Source organism: Meriones unguiculatus, assembly GCF_030254825.1.
Source record: "Meriones unguiculatus strain TT.TT164.6M chromosome X unlocalized genomic scaffold, Bangor_MerUng_6.1 ChrX_unordered_Scaffold_30, whole genome shotgun sequence".
In the NCBI taxonomy this organism is placed as follows: Eukaryota; Metazoa; Chordata; class Mammalia; order Rodentia; family Muridae; genus Meriones; species Meriones unguiculatus.
The window spans coordinates 12,276,135-12,299,326 of record NW_026843706.1 but is presented as its reverse complement, the minus strand read 5'-3'; the positions used below and the strand labels follow the sequence as shown (position 1 = coordinate 12,299,326).

Sequence of the window (23,192 nt, the reverse complement as noted above, 5' to 3'; positions counted from 1 at the left end):
CAAGTTAGCATCTTGTATCCACTGTACTGACAAACATAACACATCTGGCAGCATCAAGTGTTAGCAAGGATTTAAAACACTAGAGCTACTGAGGAAGGAAAATTAGTGTTCTATTGTCAGGTCAAACAGGTTTGGTACGACATCATATTTAACAAGAATGTCTGAGCATTCTGGTTGATGTGGGTGGAGTTGTCTTTTTTCATTGACACCTAAGAAATATGCAGATGGAGATACTGAGATCACAGAATGGGATTGAGTAAGGGACTAGAATTCAAAATTTAGAATCCATCATGATCTAAGTAGTCTTTAAAGGTACAAGGTGAATTGAAGTCACCATAGAAATTAGTATAGTAGATAAGAGTTCCAAGGACTGAGCCCTGGGTCCCTCCAAAATTAAGAGGGTGTGGCCTACAGAGACAGGAAGAGCTGAGAAGGGACTACAGGGAATACTGGTGGCTGGTCTCAAATGACAGTGGTGCCCAGTGAAATATGAACTTTAAAAATAACCGTTGGATTTAGCAACACAACAGATTTCTGGCCTTGACAAGAGACATTTTCATGTAGTAACAGAAATGAGAAAAAGAAGGAAAAGAGAAGAGCCAGAAGCAGGAAATGTAGATGCTCTCTGAAGAGACGGGGATCAACTGAAAGCTGGCTTCCTATAGAGAGAATTCGAGAACACTGTCAGAATGGCCCGGTTCGGAGGGACTAATTGCTAACCCCGGAGGAAGGATGTATGTGGCAGGAGATGGGATACACATCCTATAAGGTGGCCTTTCATCTTACCTAGGACAGGTCATGTCTGAGCACCAGGACAGGGGCACTGACATGGATACATGTTTATATACCTTATGTTTTATGTAACATGCAAATGGGCCTATCAGATATCACACAGTAAAGGGAATCTGTACCTGTTAGTACTCCTGGATGAAAGGGAGTCACCATTTGTTACCCAGAACACTTTGAAGGCAGAAGTCAGCACTGATCTATATTCCCAATCCTAGGCCTCCTGGAACACACGTGAACCCACTTTCTCTTACCACAGATAGCCTATGTTTTACAGGTTTCTTTTTTAATTCTTTGTACCTCAGGCAGAAGTAGAAATAGCCATATTCCATTGCATTCCAACATGTATTAATTGACAACTGATGAGTTCTCTATTGTTGTTGTTGTTGTTGTTTTTGTCTGATTTCTTTACTGACCCATTTTCCTGTTGTGTTAATTTTAAGAAGATGAGAGTGCAAGCTGTCACATAGACCAAAGAAATGTCGTTATTTCTGTAATGACTGTTATGGTGGGTTTTGCTGTACAGAGGTTTTTTATTTCTCCATGTTTTCTTTTATGGTTTCTGATTTACATAGAAAGGCTGTTCCCACCCCAGGATTTCTTCTGGTGCTTTTATGGTTTCACTTTTACATTAAATTTTTGAGCTATCTGGAGTTTATGTTCATATGCAGCGTGAAGTGGGAAACACAACTTGTAGTTCCATTTTGCTTTCTTAGATAATAGTGATTTTAATACAATGATTTGAAATATTACCTTCGTCATACACTGCATTTGAAATGGATTTTTATTCCTTCCTGCCTTCCTTCAAGTATTTGCCGGATATTTCCTGCATACTGACTCAGGCACAGTGGCAAGGGCTCACTCGGGACAGGGAAGATGTGAAGGATCTACCCTGCATTCAGGAAGAATGGAGGCGAGAGACAATGACCATGACAGGTAGTAAGTACTGTGACAAAGCAGATGGAAGAGACCTTGTCCTGGGTCTTAGTGGTTAAGAACGACTTCCTGTTAGAAGCAATCACCTTGCCTTGAAAATCGAGAGTGGTAGTAAGGTAGGTGAGGGAGACCAGTCAAAGCTTGGTCAAAGCCTGGAGACAGGGTGAGTCTTGGATGGGAGCAAGCAGAAATCAGTATGAACTCAAGGTGGATCTGAAGAGGCTGGGCTTGTAGCTTGCATCAGATGCCCTGTTGCCAGCTTGAATAGAGAGCACAGGGATAAACCCCTTTGGCTGCTTTGAGATGTGTGGACACAGGATTGACAGCAGCAGCCAAGAGAGCAGAGACCAGGTGAGTGAGGGCACCACTATAGACTGGGACGGAGATGGCACTGGCTGTGGGTAGGAAGTGCTCAGGAATGTAGAGCTTCAGTTAGGACTTGCTGACTGTTTGGATGTGGCAGAGCCATTCTGATGATGAAGTCAGGAGGAGAAGTTTGCTTTGAAGGGCCGTTTAGATAAGTTTATTCTGAGACTAAAATATTCCATCTCTCAGAGAAGCTCAAAGCTCCTTAAGACAGAAGGTAAGCAACTCAAAATAGCTCCATCAGGTCCCTAAAACTGAAGAGATTCACTAGGCTCCCTTCTTTCCTCCTGAGAGTAAATAATAAAGACTGCTGAGACCTACTCTCAGCCACACCACGCTACAAAGAAGACTGAGACCAGACCAGCTGCCCAAAGAAGCTGAAACCAGCTGAGCTGCCTGGAAGAGGTTTAGACCAACTAAGTCACTTGAAAAGGACACTCTCCAACCTGTTGAGCTCCCTGCAGACTCTGCAGAGTGCTCCAGGTTGCTAGTTTTTCTTGTCATCCATGCTGGGGTGTGTTTGGTGATGCAGCTATTTTTGAAGAATTTCTGCTCCTGTAAGTAATCTCTCACCCACACTCCTGTAAGCAACCCCAACAAAACTCATTGGTTTACTAAGTTGAACTTGGGTAATACCCATGTTTTGATCTGTGGTAGGTTCCCTATCTGGGATGAGTAAGAGTGCGTGGTTGCTTCTCTTTCTGTCTGTCTCTCTGTGGTTGCATGTGTATCTCTAGCTGTCTGTCTGGCTGTCTAGCTGTCTGTGTGTGTGTGCCTCTGTGTCTTTGTGTGGTGTGAAAGTCTGTTACAAAACAAGGGCTTAGAATGCAGGGACTAGAATTTTTTTGAAAATGTTTAATTTTAGTTGACCCTTAAACATCCACATGGTGAATTCAATTAGCAAAATTTATACCTGGAAACATTCATTGAGCACTGCCAAGTAACAAGCTGTATTCAAAATGGAATGCATGTGCTGTACTTTATAAAACTTCTACACTTTCCCATGAAGGCAGGTGATGGTATTCTTGCTTTAGGTGTCCAGAAAGGAAACTGAAACACAGACAGGGCAAATCACTTGGCTAATTTGCACATGCAGGAATTGTACCAAGATAATCTGGTTCCAGAGATTGTGCACCTAACTTTCATATCTCTTGATAAGTGGGGTGTCACAGATGCCACACAAAGCAAGTATTTCTAGAAGGAAGGAACAGTCAATTTTACCTGTGAAGTAAGGGAAGGGTGTGAACTGTGAGTTTGACAATATAAATTAATGACAAGATTGATTTTAGCAAATGGTAGGATTGAAAAATTGTGAGAGAATGGGAGAAGTAGAGACAATGGCTCTAGAAAACACCTTCAGGAATAGAAATGGAGCAGTAATTAGAGGTGGCAATGGGGAATAATAATAACAATAATGATAATACTAATAATAATCACAATAATGTTGATGGGGAATGTTCCAGAGAAGATGGCCACTTCTTTTGAAGTGCTAGTGATTGAGCTCAAGGCCTTGCACATGCTAAGTGGGCATTCTACCAGTGAACTGCATTGCTTGTGACACGACATTGCTTGACACAAAAGGAAAGAAGATAGTTATGAACATAAAGAGGAGGCTGTGTCAGTAAACTGTTTGCCATATAAGCATGAGTACCTGAGCTCAACTCCATGACCTCTCTTAAGAAAAAAAAATCCAGGTGCCTCAGGCTACACCTGTAATCCCAGCAACAGGGTGGTGGAGACAGGAGTGTTGTGGGACTCAGTGGCCAGCTACTATAACTGAACCAGCATGCCCTGAGTTTAGTTATAAATCTTGTTTCAAAAAGATAAAATGGCCAAGCATAGTGACTTATATCTTTATTTCTAATACTCTGGAAGCTAAGGTGGGTCTATGAAGCAAGTACCAGACCAGCCACAGCTACATAGTGAGACCCTGTCTCAATAGGTAGATAGATAGACAGACAGGGACAGACAGACAGATAGATGGATGGATAGATAGATAGATAGATAGATAGATAGATAGATAAAGTTAAGAAAGTCTTTGTGAAAGATTGTATGACTTTTACCAGCTCTGTTCATTGACTTGGAACAAATGTCTCAAAATCATTTCAGTTTGTGCAGATTTGAGGCTGTTATAAACGTCGAGGTGACAGGGAAAGTTTAGGGTGTTACAGGACAGTGCTGCTGAAGGGATGAACTGTGGACATAGTTGAATTGGAAGACAAACAATGAAAGGAAAGGGCTAACGAATGGAAAGCAAAATCAGGCTTGGAGTTCTGCAAAGCTTGATGGATATTTGTCTCAGTAGCAACTAAACAAACCCCTAGAAAGATAAGGGTCTGGTAAAAATGGAGGCCTGTATTAAGGATTCTTGAATTCCAGACACTATGCCAGGTATCTGAAGTGGACTTCACTGAGTCTTTGGAGACATAAAGGTGGGGAAAATGGGAGCCTGCAGGTTGGGGATGGCTAGTCCCCAAATAGGAGTGACTGATGTCATATATTTACTAGCCTACTCTACTGCTGTTGCTCTGTAGTCATTTCCCCCACCTGCTTCAAAGGACAGTAGACCTAAGTTTTCACTCAAGAACAGACTAACCCATCTTAAGAAAGGTGAATGAAGGAGGCTTCTGGAAAGAGCTTCAGGGGACCATTGCTAACAAGCTTCAGTGAGGAATGAAGTAGAGAGAAATCCCTCAAAGGGAAGTGAGCTACCGTGGACCTTTGTGTAATGATGGGTGCAGCATCCACACAGTAGCCACCAATCCCATGGGGTGGCTGAGCATTTGAAATGTGGCCAAGATGACAGAGAAACAAAATGTCCAACAATATCTCACTGTGACACACTTAAATTTTAATAGCAGGGTCCCTGAGTCCAAGCTACAGTTCCTTGCAGGACAGATGCAGCTATTTAGAAAGGACCATTCATATGTACTTGTGCTCTTCTAGTCCTCCCAACCCAGGACTCCTGTCTGGCCAAGGATCCCCTGGACACCCTCCCCACTCCAATGGTCGTTCATGTCTATCTTAGCCAGTACAGCTCTAGAGATATATCCTGGTTTTAGGTTACATAGTTGCAGACCCCTAGGGATGGAATGGGACAAGAGAAAGAGAGAAGAATGGGCGACATAATATCATCGTAGAGCTATATGGTCAGTTCATGATCCACAGATACAGGTTACTAAAGCTACATGCCATGAACAGAGGCAAGAGCATCCCCCAGCCAGGTCTGTCTGATACTTTATAATGAGAGCCATGACTTTGACTTTGACCTGAGCCTGATTTTCTATGTAGGAACTAGAAATCTAGCTCCAGAAACTTGGGAAAGAAGAAGAAAGATGCTCATCTCCAATAGAAAGTGGGGGCAGGGGGAGTAATGATCCTGCTCAGATGGACAAGGCGCAAAATCCTGCATGTCTCCCTTCTATTTTCCTAAAGGTTGCTTCCCTCGAGGAAAGCAAGGCAGCTAGGCATCCAGGGAGGTTTCTGAGAAAGATCAGTATGCAGTCTGTAAGAAGTGAGCCACAGTGACCTGCCCTCTCCTGGGTGAAAAGGGTGCACTGTGGCTTCAGGGTGTGCTGCACATCCCCTACCCAGGTTGTGCTCTACAAGTCTAAGGACAGAGCTCAACAAAACTGCAGATCCACTTGAAAGCGCCTCGAATAGCTCTGTCAGCCAGTGGCTTACCAGGCAAGGCTTAGCAGGACCAGAGTCCAAGGTACCCCTTTCTGTGCTTCCTTCAACAGATGGAGCTGTTCAAAAGTTCAAGTCCAGGCTGTCAGGCCTCCAGATACAGAGCCCATTAGAGACATGAACCCCACAGACTCCAGAGTTGACTATGCTTTCCCATTTCTAACCACAATGCAGCTTCTACACCTTTCCTCTTCCAGGCCCTGGTTTACAGTGACAGATGGACATCAGTCCCATGAGAGGGTCCCAAGAGCCTGGAATACTTCTGGGGCAACAGCAGGGCCCCTGGGAGCTGGTTTGGGATGCACCCCAGGAAGAAGCTTCAGGCTAAAGCCAGACAGCCTCTGGACTCCCAGGGCTGACAAGCCCAAGCCCTCAACAGGGGCTACATGCTGACCAGCAATGGCTGAGCTAGCTCAGGAGATGAGGGGGCACTGGGCAAGGAGCCCACTGTCTCCTCCTCATGGCTTTTCTTTCTCCTCATCCCAGGAGCCTCCTTGCCGGCCAACTGTACTAAAACTCCGGAAAACCCTGGCGGGGAGGTTTTCCAATTAGAACATTCTTTTTTTCCAAACTGTGGATGATTCTTAAAGCAGCAAAAAGCCATTCTTCAGAGCATATGGGGATTATCTGCCAGCAAGGCCTTGGCTCAGCTTGTGCACTCGTGCTCTGGAGGCCTGGCCTAGGGCTGCTTCAGAGCCAGAGAGAAAAGGCAGTCTGTTCTGGGGTATCACGTGATGCAGACAGAGACTGCTGGTAGAGTGTGTCCTGGGTATTCAAGACAGCACAGCTCCAAGGACAGGGCTGGAAGACCTTTGAAAGTGGCCCTTCTCAGGAGGTGCATGACCTCTTAGCCCTCTAACTGGAAGATAAGTTCAAGATGTCCAGGAAGGTTGCAGCCTGTGGAGCAAACAATTTCTGGGCATAGAAGCTGCTCTTCAGAAAGAGACTACTTTGCTTCTGACGCAAGATGGGAGCTTGCATTCTGGTGGAGATGGCAGTGTAGTGGGAGCTCTTGATAAGTAAGTGTGTGTGTGTGCAAGTGGAGTCAAGGCACAACCTCATAGTGGAGAGTGTAAACTACTGGAATTGTAGGGAAGACAAAATATTGTAGGTGAGAAATTCACCCCAATGCTGAGATTTTGGGCTAACTCCTAGCAGGTGAGGTGATTACAAACACAGAGGTTCCATAGGCTCAGGGCTCCACAGGTCCATTCCTGGGCGTGGTTCTGCCTAGCTTAGGGACCCCTAGCCCCAGGGGACACACCCTGCTGAGAGTCAGCAGAGTCACTCAGCAAGTATAAACTGGTTGAAGAGCTTAGCAGGATGAGACAGCAGGGCAGGACCAGAGAAGGAGGGGAAGCAGGGACTAGGGTACAAGCAGGAACCTGACACTCCCTATTCACAAATTTGAGCTCCCCAGATTCTACCAGTTGTACATACATGCAATCCAGAGCCTCCGGAGATCTGTACTAGACTAACTGTGTGATCCTTAGGTCCAGTCCCTCTACCTGTTTCCCTTTCTCCATGTGTGCAACTGCAGGCTTCAGGGCATTTGTCTCTGGTGTTCTCTGGTGTAGGAATTCTGCCTGGGCCACCTCTGAGTCCTGACAGCGTTCTGGATGCCACCTGATATTCCCTTCCAAGCCTGGGAATGCTTCAGCTAATTAGGAGCTCTGCTTCCAGCCTTGCAGATAGCAAGGAGCCACCCTGGAGAGTTTAGTAATCCTGCTTCACCATCTCTCACATAGCCACTTGTCCTCTGGCCCATCTCTTGACTCCAGTCTGACCTGTCAGAGAAACTGTTTTGGTTACCTGCCTCTGAGCTCTGGCCCCCAGTGAATAGGAACACTACCTACCTTTCCTGGTAGTCCAGCCTGCTCCTGGAGCCTTCCACACTTAGAACTTGCTCTGTGCTTTCAGAGCAATGCCTTGTTGATGACATTCCTGGGGGCTGCTGCCTAGTCCCCTAGGGCACTGCCACCCAAGCTGGAAGAATGCCTGAGCCAGAAGGAAAAGATGGAGGGGAAAATTGTGACTCTGAAAAGGGGAAGCTTCTTGGCCATTCTCAGGGCTCAGCCAGGGGCTGAGGCACAGTAATAGAAAAGAAGGACAGGGCCAGCCGCAGGCCAGACACAGGTACAGCAGAGTCTGAGAGGCAGCTAGTAACCACCAGAACCTTGGGCTTGAACGTGAGCAAAATCCAAAGAAAGGCTCATGGAGATAACAACTTGACAGCTGAAAATGGGTAAGACTTTACCCAAGGTCCCCAGAGAGAGAGATGTCATCCCAAGCATAGGGGTTTGGTCATATGACAGCACTTGGTTTATCTAAATGAATCCTAGCACTTGGGAGGCTGAGGCATGAGGATTATTGTGAATCTGAGTCCATCGTGGGCTGCATAGCTCCTCTTCCCCCAAATGGTGCCTGGATAAGGTGACCAGAGGTGGCCCTGGAAGAGGGTGGGGGTGGAAAACATCATTGGAAGATTCTGTTGGGGCACTGAGCAGGTGGGCAGGACAGGGCAGGGCACAGCACCTACCATTCAAGTCAAACCCGTTTGCAGGCAAGATCCTCTCCAGGGCCTGGCAGCCTGGCTAGGAGGGAGGAGTTGAAGGCTGGTCTCTTTGGCTAGAGCTGCCATGAGGGATCTGTCACTGGGCAGGGCCTGAGTCACTTTGGACAAGGAAAGAACTGGAGGTCCTGAGCAGCCCTCAGTGGCCTGCTATGCTATCGGACACCACTCTTACTCATGCTCCTCAGCTGCCCCATCCTGATTCAAGGCTCAGGGGCAGAGCTTTCTATTTTTCTAGAGGGCGACAAGTGCTGCTGCCTTACTCACTGCTACCCATGAGATGTCACGTTGGGCTTTACATTCTGCCTCCTTTCAGGCTAAGTCCAAAAAGGATGTGTGATCCATCCTAGGTTAATATGTTTGGGAGCTAAAATGCCAAGCCAAATGCAAGGTGGGGGAAAGGGAAGAAGCATGCTGGCCACTGGCCTGGAACCAACTCAGTTGGAAGGAGGAAAACACCTGTTGGCAGGATACAAAGATTGACCACTCTCCCAGAACACACAGCACTTCCTTTCTGTGTGATAAACCATACAAAGAAAAGAAACTTCTTTTCAGAGTTGCAGTCTTCCTTCCATCCCTTCCTTCTACAAACTCCCCAGATACTCCGGGCTGATCTCTGTGACCCAGAGATAATCAGAAAGGGAGTGCCAGCCTCCCAGAGCTCACCATTGAGAACAGAGTCACTCACTGGCTTCTGAGGGAACTAGAAGAGTGAATGCAAAGAAGGAATGGCCAAAGTGACTAGGTAGCTGGCTGGAGAGGATTGAGGAATGGTTGGATGAAGTCTGAAGGAGGACTGAGTTCACTAGCAGGAAGGGCGTTGAAGAGGATACAGGAAAAACGTTCTGAGTGTGAAGGCCTGTGATGTACTCAGAAGACTGGGGAAGTCGGGGTGAGCACAATGCAGTGGTGGGGCAGCTGGTCTTTGCACAGAGAGGTTGACCATAATGAACCATTAGGCTTTCTGAAGACATCTGCTTCCATCCCAGCAAGAGGATGCTGGAGGAAGGAGCTCTAAGCAGGTAGCATGTGCTCATATTCACCCAGTGAAGCTGCTTACTGTATGATGACTGAGTGGGAAGGATGAGTGACAGGCAGGTATAGCAGTGGGCAGATCTAATATAAAACTGGTGACACTCAAGCAAATGGGACTTATTGCCACCACCCTCCCCCCTTTTATTTCTTTATTGAGCCTATCATACTGACCAGCTATTGCTTGAACTTAACTGTCTCCTCTTCTGGAAGGCCTTCCCTGACCTCACAGATAGGGTTAGGAGCCTTTTCTGGATATTCTGTTAAGTTCCACAACCCCTATATCCTCCTACCCAGTTCCTTGTACGCACTAAGTATTCAAAAAGTGTGACTGTATGTCACTTACCAAACTGAATGTGGGTCTGGCCTGACAGGCAGTCCTGATTTCTATGCTTTGCACTGCCCTCTCCAAAAATGGGCTTCCAAGGAGCAACTTTTCCCAGGCGCCAGACAGAAGCTTCTTGATCACTTTTTTTCCTCTTCTCCCTGACTTCTGGCATGATCTCAGCCACCACCACCACCACCACCCCAACCCACCCTACCCCCGGTCCTTTCCCCGCCCCTGTCTGGGATCTCCATCTGTAAAATGGATCTAGGCACAGTAGTTCTAGCCAGAACTGACCCACCCGCCAGCATCTGTGGAAGTCTTTGGCTCTCTCGCCAGGCCAGGCGCAGGCAGGACGCAACTAGGATGCGGGGGCCCTTCACGTGGTGGAGGCCTCACGGCTCCAGGGCTGGGAGCCCAGAGGAATTAGCCTGGAAGTTTTCCATGGCTGCAAAACTTTGTGGAGTGAGCTCTGAGCCAGGCAAGGGGAGCCCCAGCCTTGATTTCTCCAGCAACTCCTTGGGGATGAGCAGGGAAGCAGTGGGAGGACCCAGGACACTGGCGGGAGAATGTGTGGAATGTGCCAGGCACATCTACCTACCCCAAGAGAGGGCAGAGGAAAGGGGCCGGCCAAGGGGAGGGGCGAGGCTCCCTGCAGGCAGAGAAAACCTGTTTGTTCTCAGGCGGAGCCCAGTCTGTACCTCCTGGCTTCCCTGTGCTGTTGCTGCTGCGCCCTGCTCCTACCAACAGCTCTAGTAGGGCTACCCACCAGAGGGAACCTGCACACCAAGTCCTCCTGTCCCACAGACCAAGCGCCTGTACCAGGTAGGGATGTCTAGTCACCGTTGGAAGGACACGGCCCACTGGGAGACAGCAAGGGGCACCCAGTTTAGCCAGGGCCTTGGTTTTCCTACCAAAACTCGCTCCGCAGGGAGACAGTTCCCACAGTTTTCTGCTTTGCACCGCCAGGGAAGAAACAGAGAGGCAGGCGTGGTTAGAGTGACCAACAAAGACAAGTGGCTCCCTGGCTGACCAAGTCCCTCTGTCCTAATCATTTGTGGATGAGTCCGATTGTTGGTAGACTGCCAGCTGGGAGGGGGCAGGGTGAGCCTCGAGTTGGCGTGTTGCAAGAATCACAGAATCCCACATCCTCAGTAAAATGTGCCCATTTTGTAGATGAAGAAACTGAGATACAGAGGCATGCTTACTCCAAGAATCTCCTCACTGTCCTGGAGCTCAGGGCAAAGGGACTTGATGGTGTTTTGTGATAGACATGTGCTGGGCAAGGGGCGACCTCAGGGCTCAGAAGGGAACTGCTCATACTTAGACAGAAAGCGCCGAATCAAGTGTCACTGCTGTGTTATCAGCCGGATCTGCTGTGAGCATGCTCTGTGACTGGATTGTTTGTGCAGGGACAGGAGGAGCCAAGAGCTTTGTCCTCTTTGGAACTGCATAGTGATACTTGGCCTCTGAGAAAGGCTGAAAACTCAGTCCCTCCTCTCTGCTCTGCTACATCCTTCAAGCTGTGGCACTTAGCAGCTCCACTCATCACAGGGAGAAGCCTACCAGGCCCATCTTCCCCTCCAAGGCTGTGAAGCCCGGGACATTTGTTGGGAGTTGTGTTCTCCACAAGCCATTTGTATTGAGTCTTGACGTTAAGGCAGGTAGGTGGGGACAGCTGCTCTTGGTCTTGTCTTGCTCTCATGGCTCTTTGGATTTCTGGTCATGGTGCTTAGACTGGGGCAGGAAGCAGGTTTCCACATGCTGATAAGCCTGAATAGTGGTGAGGGGCTCTGAATCTCTGAACTGGAGAGTTGCAGCAGGAGGCTTAGGAAGTGCTTATCTTACCATGGCCTTAACTGGCTCATCTGAACAAACAGTGCCAGCTTGGGTGCCAACAAGTCTCCAGGGCACAGGCGCACACACCAGGTACAGTTTGCAGGAGGACTTTGGAATATGTGCTGTTCACCTCAGCCCACTCACTATAAGGTTGGGAGGAATAGCACCTTCACACTGTCCTGATCCCATCTATTCCCAGCTGGGGCCCTGCACTCAGTGGGGTGGAACGGATAGAGGGTACCTAGGTCAAGGCCAGGCATACAGCAGGTGCTCAAAATCTGTTTATTCGCATGCTTGGACACTCATGAGTCAGTGACAAAATGTGGTTCATGACCACAGAGGGTGCTGCAGCTTTGAGAGTCATAAAAGCATCGTGGGCTCCCTAAACCTGCATCAGGGATGCAACCCTAGCTGGAAAGATTAGGAAGGCTCCTTGGAGGTGGAAGACTTTGGATGAAAGTTCAGCAGCCTCCAGGTCAAGAGGGATAGGAGAGAAATCAGCCCCACATCATGCAAAGAAGTCTCTTGGGGGACTGGAAGGAGCTGGCATCTGAATCATAACAGGAGTGATAGTGTACTTTCACGACAAAACCCTTCCAACGTGAGGGTAGAGGTCCTAGGAGTGACTAGAACCTAGCATAGCTCTTCCTCAAAGTGCTTTGAGTTCCCAGAGGCCTTTAAACCCTTATAAGACTTGGTAGGGCAGAGACTCTGGTTTCCCAGCGCTCAGGAACTGGCTGAGGTAGGTACTGGCACCTGATCCTTGAACTGTCTTCAGTTGCATACCAAGAAAACACCCCCAATTCTGGCTTGATGCATTCTGGAAGCCAGAAGCCTGCCCTTCTCTTTTCTCACTGCAGCCTCCTTTCTCACATGTGACTGATCAAGAGTGGTAGAGATGATGCTCCAAACCGTGGCCTATATCATTCCTGGTCATACATAACACAAAATTTGCCCTCTGTTTGCTGAGCCCTGAGTCAAGCTTCATTGGTGACACGGGACAAGATTATTTCTGGGAGGAGGGAGGAAGGAGAGGCTGCTTTCTAGGGCTCTGGTGATTGGAGAAACTTCTCATGTTGCACTCCAGACTTTGGGCACCCATGGTTGGGAGTGGACTTGGGTTCCCACTTGTCTGGCTTCTTGCTCCCAAACTAGGCCCTACCTCACCTCTTGCACCCATGACCTTAGAGGAAGAAAGACTCATCCTCAGTTAAACACTCTCCTTGTACCTAGATGCTTGAATAAAAGGGAGGAAATCAAGGAAGTAAGACGTTGGGTGACATGCTCAGTTTTGTCCAAGAGGATGGTTGCTGATCTGGGTTCTGAACACAATGTGATCTCTGGGCCTATCCCCTACCCATGGTACTGTAAAGACACTGCCCTCACTGAGCATACACCCTGCTCCGGGCAATATTTTGGAGAGTTCCTCTCCCTGATCTGCTGTCAGTCCCCTAGAACACTGCCCTGGTACTGGTATTAGCTGGTGTCAGTTCTTCCCAAAGGGAAACTGAGACACCGACCGGATCCCCTTCACCTTCTCCTGGGTCCACGTGAAAACATTTGGCAGGTCTTTTCAGATCATATTCCCTGCTAGAATGACCAAAGTAAGAGGGTGTGGACAGGAAAGAGGGAGGGGGGTCTGGGCAGGTAAGAGGCTGAAAAAAACGTAAGGCCAAGAGGCCCTGTCCATGTCGTTCCCCAGGGCTGATGTGCAGACTTAAAGTCAGGGCTGAGGAGACTGGAAGAGATCTGCAGCGTAAGCAGATGTCCTTGGAGAATTTGTCTGCTGCAGAAGCCGAGAGGCTGCTTTCAGAAACACAGCCTGCTCTTTTCCTATGAGCAGTGCTCACTTCCTGTCTTGAGAGAGAGCTGGGAATTTTGAGAGTAGGTAGAAGAGAAGAAGGGCAGTTCTCTACCTACTTGTTAATGCCTGATTTGTAGCCCCTCTTCTTGCACAGCTGCCTTAAGGTTACTGCTAGTGGACTCAGGGTGGGGGCTTCAGATTTGTGGAGACACACCTTGCATTCAGAGAAGACTTGGCCTCTGGGGCCCATGGTCAGCAAGCCCACACTGCATAGTGGCTGTTGGTGGTCCCTGTCTTTGGATCCAACTGTGGGCACGCCTCAAGCATGAGGTTCAGTCCCCTCAGGCTGAGGCCTGTGATAGTTGACTCAGAATACCACTTTCTGATGACTAAGTTGCTTCCCCAGAGAGCTTGATGTGGCAGAGGGTTTGCTATGGAGAAAGGAGGCATCAGGATTCCTGTCACACAAATAGAGATCCCTGTTGAAAATGCTGACATCAGGCACTGCCTGGTTTAGCCTACAAAGAAGGGGGAAAAACATCACAAAAAACAAAAAGCAGAACTTGCTTCACCATTTCTGCCCATGCGCAATCAGCTCCTACTCATTCTTTCATAACATAGGACCTGATCCAACGGCACCTCCTTGGGAAATCCAGCACTCCGGCAGGGCCCACAGGGCCTTTCTCTCTTCCTCTGACTTCTGTCTCTCTCAGCACCCACCCTCTGCTGGTAGGTGCTTGTTGCAGAAAGGAAAGTTTGACCTTTGGCAAATGCATTCTTCTCTCTTGGCTTCCATATTCTTATCCCAAAATGGGGGTTGCTATAGAAGCAAGGGTTGAATGAAGGGGTGTTTGGATTTGAGCTGGACAGGAAAATACAAGAGAGAGCATAGAGGACCTGGAGGGGAGAAGGCTGAAGAGAGAAACATCTTGGGGTCCGAGAAGGGCTGCTGAGCAGTTCTTTTCATCCTCAGTAGAGGATCACTTACAAGAAGGACAAAAGCAGTTTTGACCAAAGTTAGGAGCAAGTGTGGATGAGTTCCAGTCACCCCTTGTGCTCTGACAAATGCTGAACAGGTGGCAGCTGTGAGGGCTTGGGATATTCATGAAGGATTGGGCAGGAGATCATGTTGGAGTGGTGGGTTCCAGGATCTCCAGCCCCTTTTGACCTCATGACATACTAACCATCTGCAGATGTAGACAGCATCTCTAAGTGACTAGGGATGGCTTGAGACCTTAGATCTTAGGTCGCAGAAATAACTGTCATGATGTGGATGTGTGAGAGGGTAGATGTGGCTAGGACTGTGGAGGAAGTTCTGTGAGTTCCTCTGGGTCTTTTCTTGGGGTGTAGCTGTAGAGATAACAATAGTAATGATGCAAATATGAGGAATTGAAACCAAAGTCTTGTTGCGAGCAAGATGTTTTCCACTATCCTCAGCAGGCTGGCCTCACCAAGATAGCCTCTGCATATCCCAGAGGCATCTGTAAGAGCTCTTTCCAGAAGCTCTCAGGGGTCCTGTAGCCAAGGCACTCCAGAAATGGCCTAGTTTCTTCAACAGTTGTTTGAATCCATTCCTCTGAGAGCCAGAGAATGGGTACAGGAGAGCCAGGGGATTCTAGGGTCTTGGGAATGGTAGAAAGCTAAGAGTACCCCTTCCACCTTTGGGTTTCAACTCCCTACCCCAATTGAGAAGGACCTGGTCTGCCTCAGACATCTTCCTCCCAGGATTCCTCTAGCAGAGAAGCCAAGAATCTGGGGTTTGGGGATGGGATGGCTGGAGGTGAAATTCCAGACTTTCATGCAGAAGTCATTTACCTGTAAAGCACATTTGCAAGTACCCCCCCCCATGCTTGCTTTGTCCATATTACATTTTTTCCTCTGCAATCCAAATCTCTTCCAACTCCTTTTCTGCCCCAGGAGTATGACTCCTTCCTGCTGCCTTGTTGGCCTGCAGGCGGGAGCCCCAGGGATTAGAGCATTGCAGACAGGTCACAGACTCCTGCCAGAGGGGCCCAGCCTTCAATTCCTGGGATCTGTACACTGAAGAGCAGACCCAGGAACTCAGATGGGAGCCAGCTGCTGCTGCTCAATCTTTGCTCTGGCAGAGCCAACTCTGTCCAAGGTCTCTAAATCACTTGAAATTCCGCTCCCACTGCCATCTCTAGATCTCAACACCTCCTGGACCAGCGACAGTAGTGTCTCTTCTAGCTCCTTACAGGTGGAAAGCAGCCCATCTGCTGAGACTCTAGAATGTCCAGGGTTACAAAATCTGGCCTCGGGAGTCTGCTTCCCAATGATGGAACATGTCATCATTCCAGTGCTTCTGGCCTAAAGAATTGAGTTGGCAGCTTGACTACTAGCTTAGGTCAGCCCGGGTCCAAACTTTGTGGGCCAAGTGCATTCTTTGAAAAAGGATTGGACTAGCACAGTTAAGTATTCTGAATGTGGGTGGGGGTAGAAGTCGTGTTTCTTGACTTTTAGCATTTCTCAGCCTTTGTACTCCTGGCAGTGACCTAGGCTTAGAGCCTTTTCCAACCTGGCAAACCCAGTGTACCTGGTCATCATTGCACTTCCACGTGTAGCTTCTAGAGGGAGACCACCACAGCCGAGATTTTCACAACCATGCTGGCTCTCCACCACCCATCCAAAGCAGCAAGTACTTTTTGGGCTCCCAGGGTTATAAGGCTCTGAAGCCTCTACTTTCCCCACAGGAAAACCAGATACAAGGACTCAGGTGCATTTTGAGAACAGGGCTTCCCTAAGGCCATCCTTGCATCTGTTGACACAAGTTGGATTGGGCAAGAAGGGAGGGTTGGAAGGACTCTGGCCAAGGAGCTACCTAGGGACTACATAGAGCAAGTGTAGTGGTGCACAATCATATTCCCAGCACTTGGGAAATAGGGGCACATGGACAGAAGCTAATCATCATCCTTTGCTACATAGTGAGTTCAAGGCCAGCCAAATAAATAAACAAACCAAGAAACAGACAAAAAGAAAATAACACTAAATAACGCTAGAGGCTTTGCTTTTTTCTCATTCTCAGTTAATCTCTACTTGGCATCTAGCACCAACCTTGGGACAATTTCAGAGCCCATATATCTCCCTTCTACCCAGATGTGGAAAAGGCAACCATTCTGCTCTTTTCTCTCATCCAAGCCTTTGCCTGAGCAAAGTACCAGGGTCCAGCCCCTAACTGGGTAAGTTCATCCTATCTCTTCCCAGTATCCTTTCCAGGTCTCTGCAAGCTGCCCAGGAAGAAAGGGGCTCTTCCTCATGGGGTAGGTACATATGAGAACAGCAGCAGGACTAGAGTGAGGGTCCCAGGATGGGGTGGCTCCCAAGGGATACCACAGCCACAAGCCCATTTCCCCTGGGATTCCCAACTCTAGAGCAGAGCATCGAGGAGCCTAGGCTTGGTCAGAAGGAGGCTAGCTCCTCGGATGGACCACCTGAACATCTTTCTTTTTCTCCCCTGGTTTCCTCTTCCACTGCGTTTAGTACAATATGACCAAGAGGGACTGGGCTGTTTCCCTGAGCCAGAGAGGAGGGGGAAGTGAGATCTTTTGTGTGAGGTGCCTCCCACAGGTAATCATGTGTGTGGAGAGGAGTGTATGTGAGTGCTCTGTGTATGTATGTCTGTGGTACGTGTGTGTGTGTGTGTGTGTGTGTGTATGTGTGTGTGTGTGTGGTGTATAATTGGGGGGTTTATGTGAATGGTATTGGAGGTGTAAACTTTCTCTTTGTTTTAGAGGCAGAACAAGGCCTTGTGGAGCAAAAGGTTGCTCCTGCCGTTGCTCCTGTTTTCATACTTTCTCACATTGTGTCACTGTCTGCTGACTGCATCAGGCATGTGGTAATCTAGGGAATCTCTGTGTGCAGCAGCTCTCATGCTCTCCTTTCACTCCAGTGTAATGGCCTTGGACGAAACCAGGCCTATAGTAGTTATGGAAGCAGACTCTTTACAGCCCCCTCATTGGCTTCTCGTTTCTCTCTGTCCAATCAGGCCAGGGGTTTCTTTCCCAGAGGTTGATTGGCAGCCTTGAGAAGCCACAGCAGTAAGGAGACCACCTGAAGGACTGTCTCGATCTCCCTCCCCCAGGCAGGCCAGTATTCTTCCTTCTAGTTTCTCTTTGCCCTTCTCAGCCTAACCTGCCCCAAGAGACACATCCAAGTAAGAACTTTACATGCAGTTAGCAAGAGGTATTGTGATGTAGGGCTCCATGTAGTGGGGCTTCATGGAGACATCATAAAGACACTCCCATGGAAGATCTCAGTTAAGCTACCTGTTCCCTGCTGGCACAGGCCAAGCCCCAAGAAGAATTATTTGGCAGTTTCCAAAGAGCCATAAAGCATTCCTCCATTAAAGTAGGGTAGAAAAGGCCCTCTGACTAGAAATGTACCTTTGTGGGCCATTTGGGAGGTGAAAACATCCACCAGCAAGCCCACGGAGTGGAAAATTCCAGATGGGGCACATGGTGTAACTTGAGGGTGCCCTGGGAGAAGCCTCACTTTCTCTGCTCTACTTCACAGATAGGGAGACCTGAGCTCAGTGAGTTAGCAGTCACAGTCATGTGAGAAGTTGCTTAGGGAAAAGGAATAGAGGTGTAAAACTGTCTGCTCTTGGACTGGGCCAGTCTGGATGTCTGGTGTGATGGGACCAAGTGACCCAAGTACCCAGAAAAAGAGAAGGTCATACATGGGGAAGGAGCTAGACGTGGGTGAATAGAAATGTGCAGGGACTTCTGTATGTCTGTACTTTCTTGAAGTCTTTCTGAATTTGTGTGTGTGTGTGTGTGTGTACTTTTGTGTGTTGGTCACTGGTGTATGTTTGCCCTTGGAAGCCAAAAGAGGGCAACAGATCCCCTGAAGCTGTAGTTACTGGCAATTATGAGCCTCCCTTCCACGTGGGTAATGGGAAACAAACGAAGGTCCAAGACCAGTGCTCTTAACCCGTGACCCAGCTCAGCAGTTTGCATCAGATGGGCTTCAGGAGAAACACACTGGTAATTTCAGCAGCGAGGCTAGGCTAGGCTGAGGGGTTGTGCAGCTGGCCCCAGTCTAAAGTCTCCTCCCTTCAGCAAGGGGAATTGTCACTTCAGACCCCCCTTCCCTTTCGGTACCTCATCCAGCAGCACTCACAGGCCTGTAATCCCACTAGGCCAGTGTTAGTACTCGAGTCTCACACATCTACCTGTGCTTCCCTGTTGTTTCTAAGACTGGGAGAAAATTGTTCATCTCTTGACTTGGCTCTTCCAGTGAGCTGCCCTAGTCTTCAGTCTGATTCAGCAGTGATCTTTTTCTTTATTGTTTCTCCATAGAAGAACTCAAATGACCCAGGCTGAACTTGAACTTGCTGTGTAGCCAAGGATGATCATGCACTTCTTATACTCTTGCCTCCACCTCACCTATTCTATACAGGGGAGTATGGAAATTTACTACATACCGAGTTATGTGGTGGTGGTGAGGATGGAACCCCGGGACAGTGGGGATGCTCAAGTCCAGATCCAACTGAGCTACATTCCCAGGCCCTTTCAGGTTTACTGCCTTATTGAGAAGGGAATTGGGTTTAGAGGGAAAGCAGCTGACGCAGAAGTCCCAGCCCCGTCCTTTTCTGGCACACATCCTGCTCCTTTGCCTGGGGGAGTTGCCAGTGTCCTCCTGCATCTGGCATTTTGCACATGGCTGAGTCTGTCTTAATGTGAGAAGTGACTTATTTGGTTCTGAAATGTTAGGAAACTTCTAGACAACATGGCCATTGGATCTATCAAGGGGACGCTGCCCAACTCTAGGTTTAGTACAGGGCCTAGCATGAATGTGGCTGCTATGAGTGGGGATAATCTTCACCTGCTTACCAAGTTCCTATGTGGAAACCAGTGGCTACAGTCCACTAGTTTTAAGGTGGACTTAAAAGGTCTTAAGGTCTTAAGGTGCCTTACAGAAAATACATTAAGATGGGAAAAATAGCGTAGTAAGATTTGACCAGTAAGTGGACATTTGCTTTCAGCAAAGAGGTGAGGGACTATCCAAGGTTTTCACATACGGTAGCATCAAAAATTCCAGGGACTGGGGAGGCTCAGGCTTTGGTGGTCTGGTCTGCCTACAGGCACTGAGGGTACATGTGCATTCTGGTTCATGGGGTCACTCTGCATGCTGCTAGGATGTAGACAATTGAGTTAATGAAATCAGAAGATCAACTGAACTCTGATGTGTCAGCTTCGATGCCACGATGAGGTGCCGTTCTTGGCACGTAGAAGGTTCAGCCTGCCTGGACTGATCATGTGGTACAGTTTATGGGAAAGCAGGCTCTTGCTGACATGGCTAATTTAGTTTGGTCCTGGCCTTCTCCCTTTCCCTTTTAGTGTGCCCCTAACTTCCATGGAAACACATTCAGGTCCTTCCAGCTGGCACCATTACTGAGCTAGTCAGAGCCTAGCCCTGGAAGGACCCACAGGGTGGCAGACGCCAGGGAGGAAGACGTTTCTGTCATGTCCACACCTCTGAACCTCCCAGGCTCTCCTTAGGTCCAAAGGATCAACTGTGGTTATTAAGAGCAACATCCAATCCCACAGGCCAGGCCTTTCTTCTTCCTCAACATCGAGTCTCTCAGCCTGTAGAGCAGATGAATAGCCCTCATGGTGCCGTGAAGGCCCTATGCCCAACCCTCTTTGGCCTCTCTGCAAGCCAGAGAAGGGGTAAAGAAGGAGAACAGAGTACAAGGAACCCACTGGCCTTGACCAGATTCTCATCTGATGCTGAGTCCACTCCTTAGCACTGGGTCCCTCTGAGGAAACAGGATGCAGAGCCAACCTCTCACATAGGGCTGCCGAATACCCACTTTTTCCTGTACTGATTAGAGAACACTGTCTTTCCTCCAGCAAACAGATTGAAAATCACCACAACTTGGCTTATGTCCTGCTGCCCAATGATGTTTCCCGATGTTACAGCAGTCCAGAAAGGTAGATAATTTCACTCTCATCTTACTGAGGCAGCAGGAGAGATAAACTGGTTTGCCCAAGGTTTGACGGTGACTAAGGTGTAAGAAAGATGGTCCAGTCCTAAAGCAGCTGGCTCCCTGAGTCCTTGTCCTGCCTCCAAGCCATCTGCTTGCCATGGGAGGTGTTTTGCCCAAGTTGTGCTTCAATCCTACGCTTTCAACTACACAGTGTTGGCTCAGCTCCATACTAGACTCCATGACACTGCTGGAGCTTCCTTTCCACCACATCTCTTCCCCAGAGTCTTTTTGTTTGCACTCTGTGCTCTGCCCTTAATAACTGGCTAGAACACACACTTCTTGACTGCCCACAAGTTTCATATTCCACAAGTGCGCAGCCATGGTATTCAGGTAGGTGTGGCACTCAGCAGTGGAATGTGTGCTCATTCGCTGCCCTCTCTCATACATTCTGAACTCCACTGACTCTTATCACCTCTGCCACCTGAAGGGTAATCTGCATGATCACACCTCTATGAGCTCACTTTTTCTGTTATTATGATGTAGTACCTGAGGCTAGGTGCTTTATAGAGGAAAGATATTCAGTTCTGGAGACTCAAGGGTGTGTTTGTAGCATCGACTTGATTCAGGTGAGGATCTCATGGCTGGTGGTATCTCTGTGGCAGGCAGGAGAATCTGTGCTTGTAGGAGAGAACTTATATGGTGAAATGGGAAGCCAGGGAGAAACCAGAGCTGGGCCAGGCTTGTTTTTTTTTTGTTGTTGTTGTTTTGTTTTTTTTTTGTGTGTGTGTGTGTGACAAACACTCAGGAGAACGAACCAGTTTTGCTCAAGACATTAATTCCATCATACAAGATTTCTCCCAATGATACACTTACCTTCCATCCAGCCTTACTTTGTGTGAGGGGATGGAGGTGAATATGAGTACGGATGTGTGAGTGAAGAGGGTGAGTATGGATTACATGTGTGTACATGTTCATATGCATATGTGGAAATCAGAGGTCAATATCAGCTGTCTTTATTTTATGAGATAGGGTCGCTTAGTAAACCTAGCATTCACCAATCTGGCCAGATGGGCTGGCCAGCAACCCTCAGGCATCCTCTCCTATCTTTGCCTTCCCAGTGCTAGGAGTATAAGGTGGTGTTACCATGCTCAGCACTAACTGAGCCATTTCCTGTCCCCCAAACATTGCTTTTTAAACCTCCCACTACCTCTTGGTATTGCCATATGGGGACCAAGCTTCCAAACAAGAACCTTTAGGGGAAAAACTACATTCAAACTCTAGTGGTGACCCAAAATGCATCTCACGCATCTGCAAATCTGTGTTTGTCTTTGTCGCCAGGAGCCCACTGAATTCACCAGTAACTGAACTGAAAGATACTCATCATGAGTATTGCAGCATTAGGAAGTAATGGAAAAGGTGAGCCTGGTACTGTGTCTGCCTGAATTATCCCCAGCAAACCCCTAGAGGACCATGAACACTGCCCAGCTAAAGGATGACCTCAGAATGGGAGGGCTGGCAAGGACCCTGGGACTAGGGCCTAGAGTTCCCCATTTAAGGCTCTTAGCCTTGCCCCTGCCAGGGAAGCCCTTACCACCCGGCGAAGAGGAGCGCAATAATGTCCTAAAACAGATGAAAGTGCGAGCTATACTGAAGGGTGACAAGAGCTGGATCACCAAGCACGAAGATTCAGAGGACCATACCATGTAAGTCCAGAAGGCAAGGCCAGGAGGGAAGGCAGCAACAGTGTGGGCATGGGACTCAACCCTTCCTGGGGATGCTGCGGACATCCCACCATTTAAAGCTAGGTCAGGCTGTGTGGCCACTGGCCAGGCAGGGGATGTGGAAGCTGAACACAGCCACAAATGTCACAATCCTAGGTGTTGAGAGGCATGTATAGTCACATAACTGTAAAGTGGGTTGGGAAAAGGGAAGGTGAGGTACAGCACTGGTGCACAGCAGGACAGCTTTGGAGCCACAGGGTAACAGGTGGGGAGGAACATGGGAACCACTGTCTTCAGGGCCTGTCTTTCTGCAGAGAGCAGCCTTCAGGTCAAAACCGTGCCATGTCCTGCTCATCGGTTGGAGAGGTATCCGATGGCAGGTAAGAGATGGTACCTACATGACTCTTTCTTTTTTTGGCAGATTTTTTTTTATTAATTACACTTTATTCACTTTGTATCCCCCCATAAGCCCCTCCCTCATCCACTCTCGTTCCCTCCCTCCCTCCCTCTTCTTCACACATGCCCCTCCCCAAGTCCACTGATAGAGGAGGTCCTCCTCTCCTTCCTTCTGATCCTAGTCTATCAGATTTCATCAGAAGTGGCTGCATTATCTTCCTCTGTGGCCTGGTAAGGCTGCTCTCCCCTTCAGGGGGAGGTGTTCAAAGAGCAGGCCAATCAGATTATGTCAGAGGCAGTCCTTCTTCCCATTACTATGTAATCCACTTGGACACTAAACTGCCATGGGCTACATCTGTGCAGGGATTCTAAGTTATCTCCATGCATGGTACTTGGTTGGAGTTTGAGGCTCTGGGAAGACCCCTGTGTTCAAATTTCTGGTTCTTTTGCTCTCCTTGTGGAGTTCCTGCCCTCTCCAGATCTTACAATTCCCCACTTCTTACATAAGATTCCATGCACTCTGCCCAACAGTTGGTCATAAGTCTCAGCGTCTGCTTTGATAGTCTGTAGGGAAGAGCCTTTCAGAAGCCCTCCGTGGCACTTTTCTAGCTTGTTTCCTGTTTTCTTCTTCTGATGGTGTCCTTCCTCTTTGCCTCTCAGGATGGGGATTGAGCATTTTAGTCAGGGTCCTCTCTCTTGATTAGTTTCTTTAGATGTCCTGCGTAACTCTTAAGTGGACCCCAAGGAGTCTCTCTACTGCAAGAAAGGGTGGA

The 23,192-nt window shown here is 48.4% G+C and overlaps 1 protein-coding gene across 5 annotated transcripts in view; it reads left to right on the top strand.

The window, feature by feature from the left end:
- Positions 1 to 10,403: 10,403 nt before the first annotated feature.
- Znf185 (zinc finger protein 185 with LIM domain) overlaps positions 10,404 to 23,192 on the top strand; it is a 51,178-nt gene continuing 38,389 nt past the window's right edge. For 3 of the 5 annotated variants that reach the window (XM_021628078.2, XM_021628079.2, XM_021628075.2), the window contains exons 1-4: positions 10,404 to 10,532; positions 21,641 to 21,718; positions 21,882 to 22,005; positions 22,338 to 22,403. In XM_021628078.2, the coding sequence (XP_021483753.1) occupies positions 21,685 to 21,718; positions 21,882 to 22,005; positions 22,338 to 22,403 (224 nt within the window). In that variant the 5' untranslated portion in view covers positions 10,404 to 10,532; positions 21,641 to 21,684. Of the gene's footprint in view, positions 10,533 to 11,138; positions 11,372 to 20,225; positions 20,307 to 21,640; positions 21,719 to 21,881; positions 22,006 to 22,337; positions 22,404 to 23,192 lie in introns of those variants that run through there. The other 2 variants (XM_021628076.2, XM_060376663.1) reach the window with 2 other exon arrangements.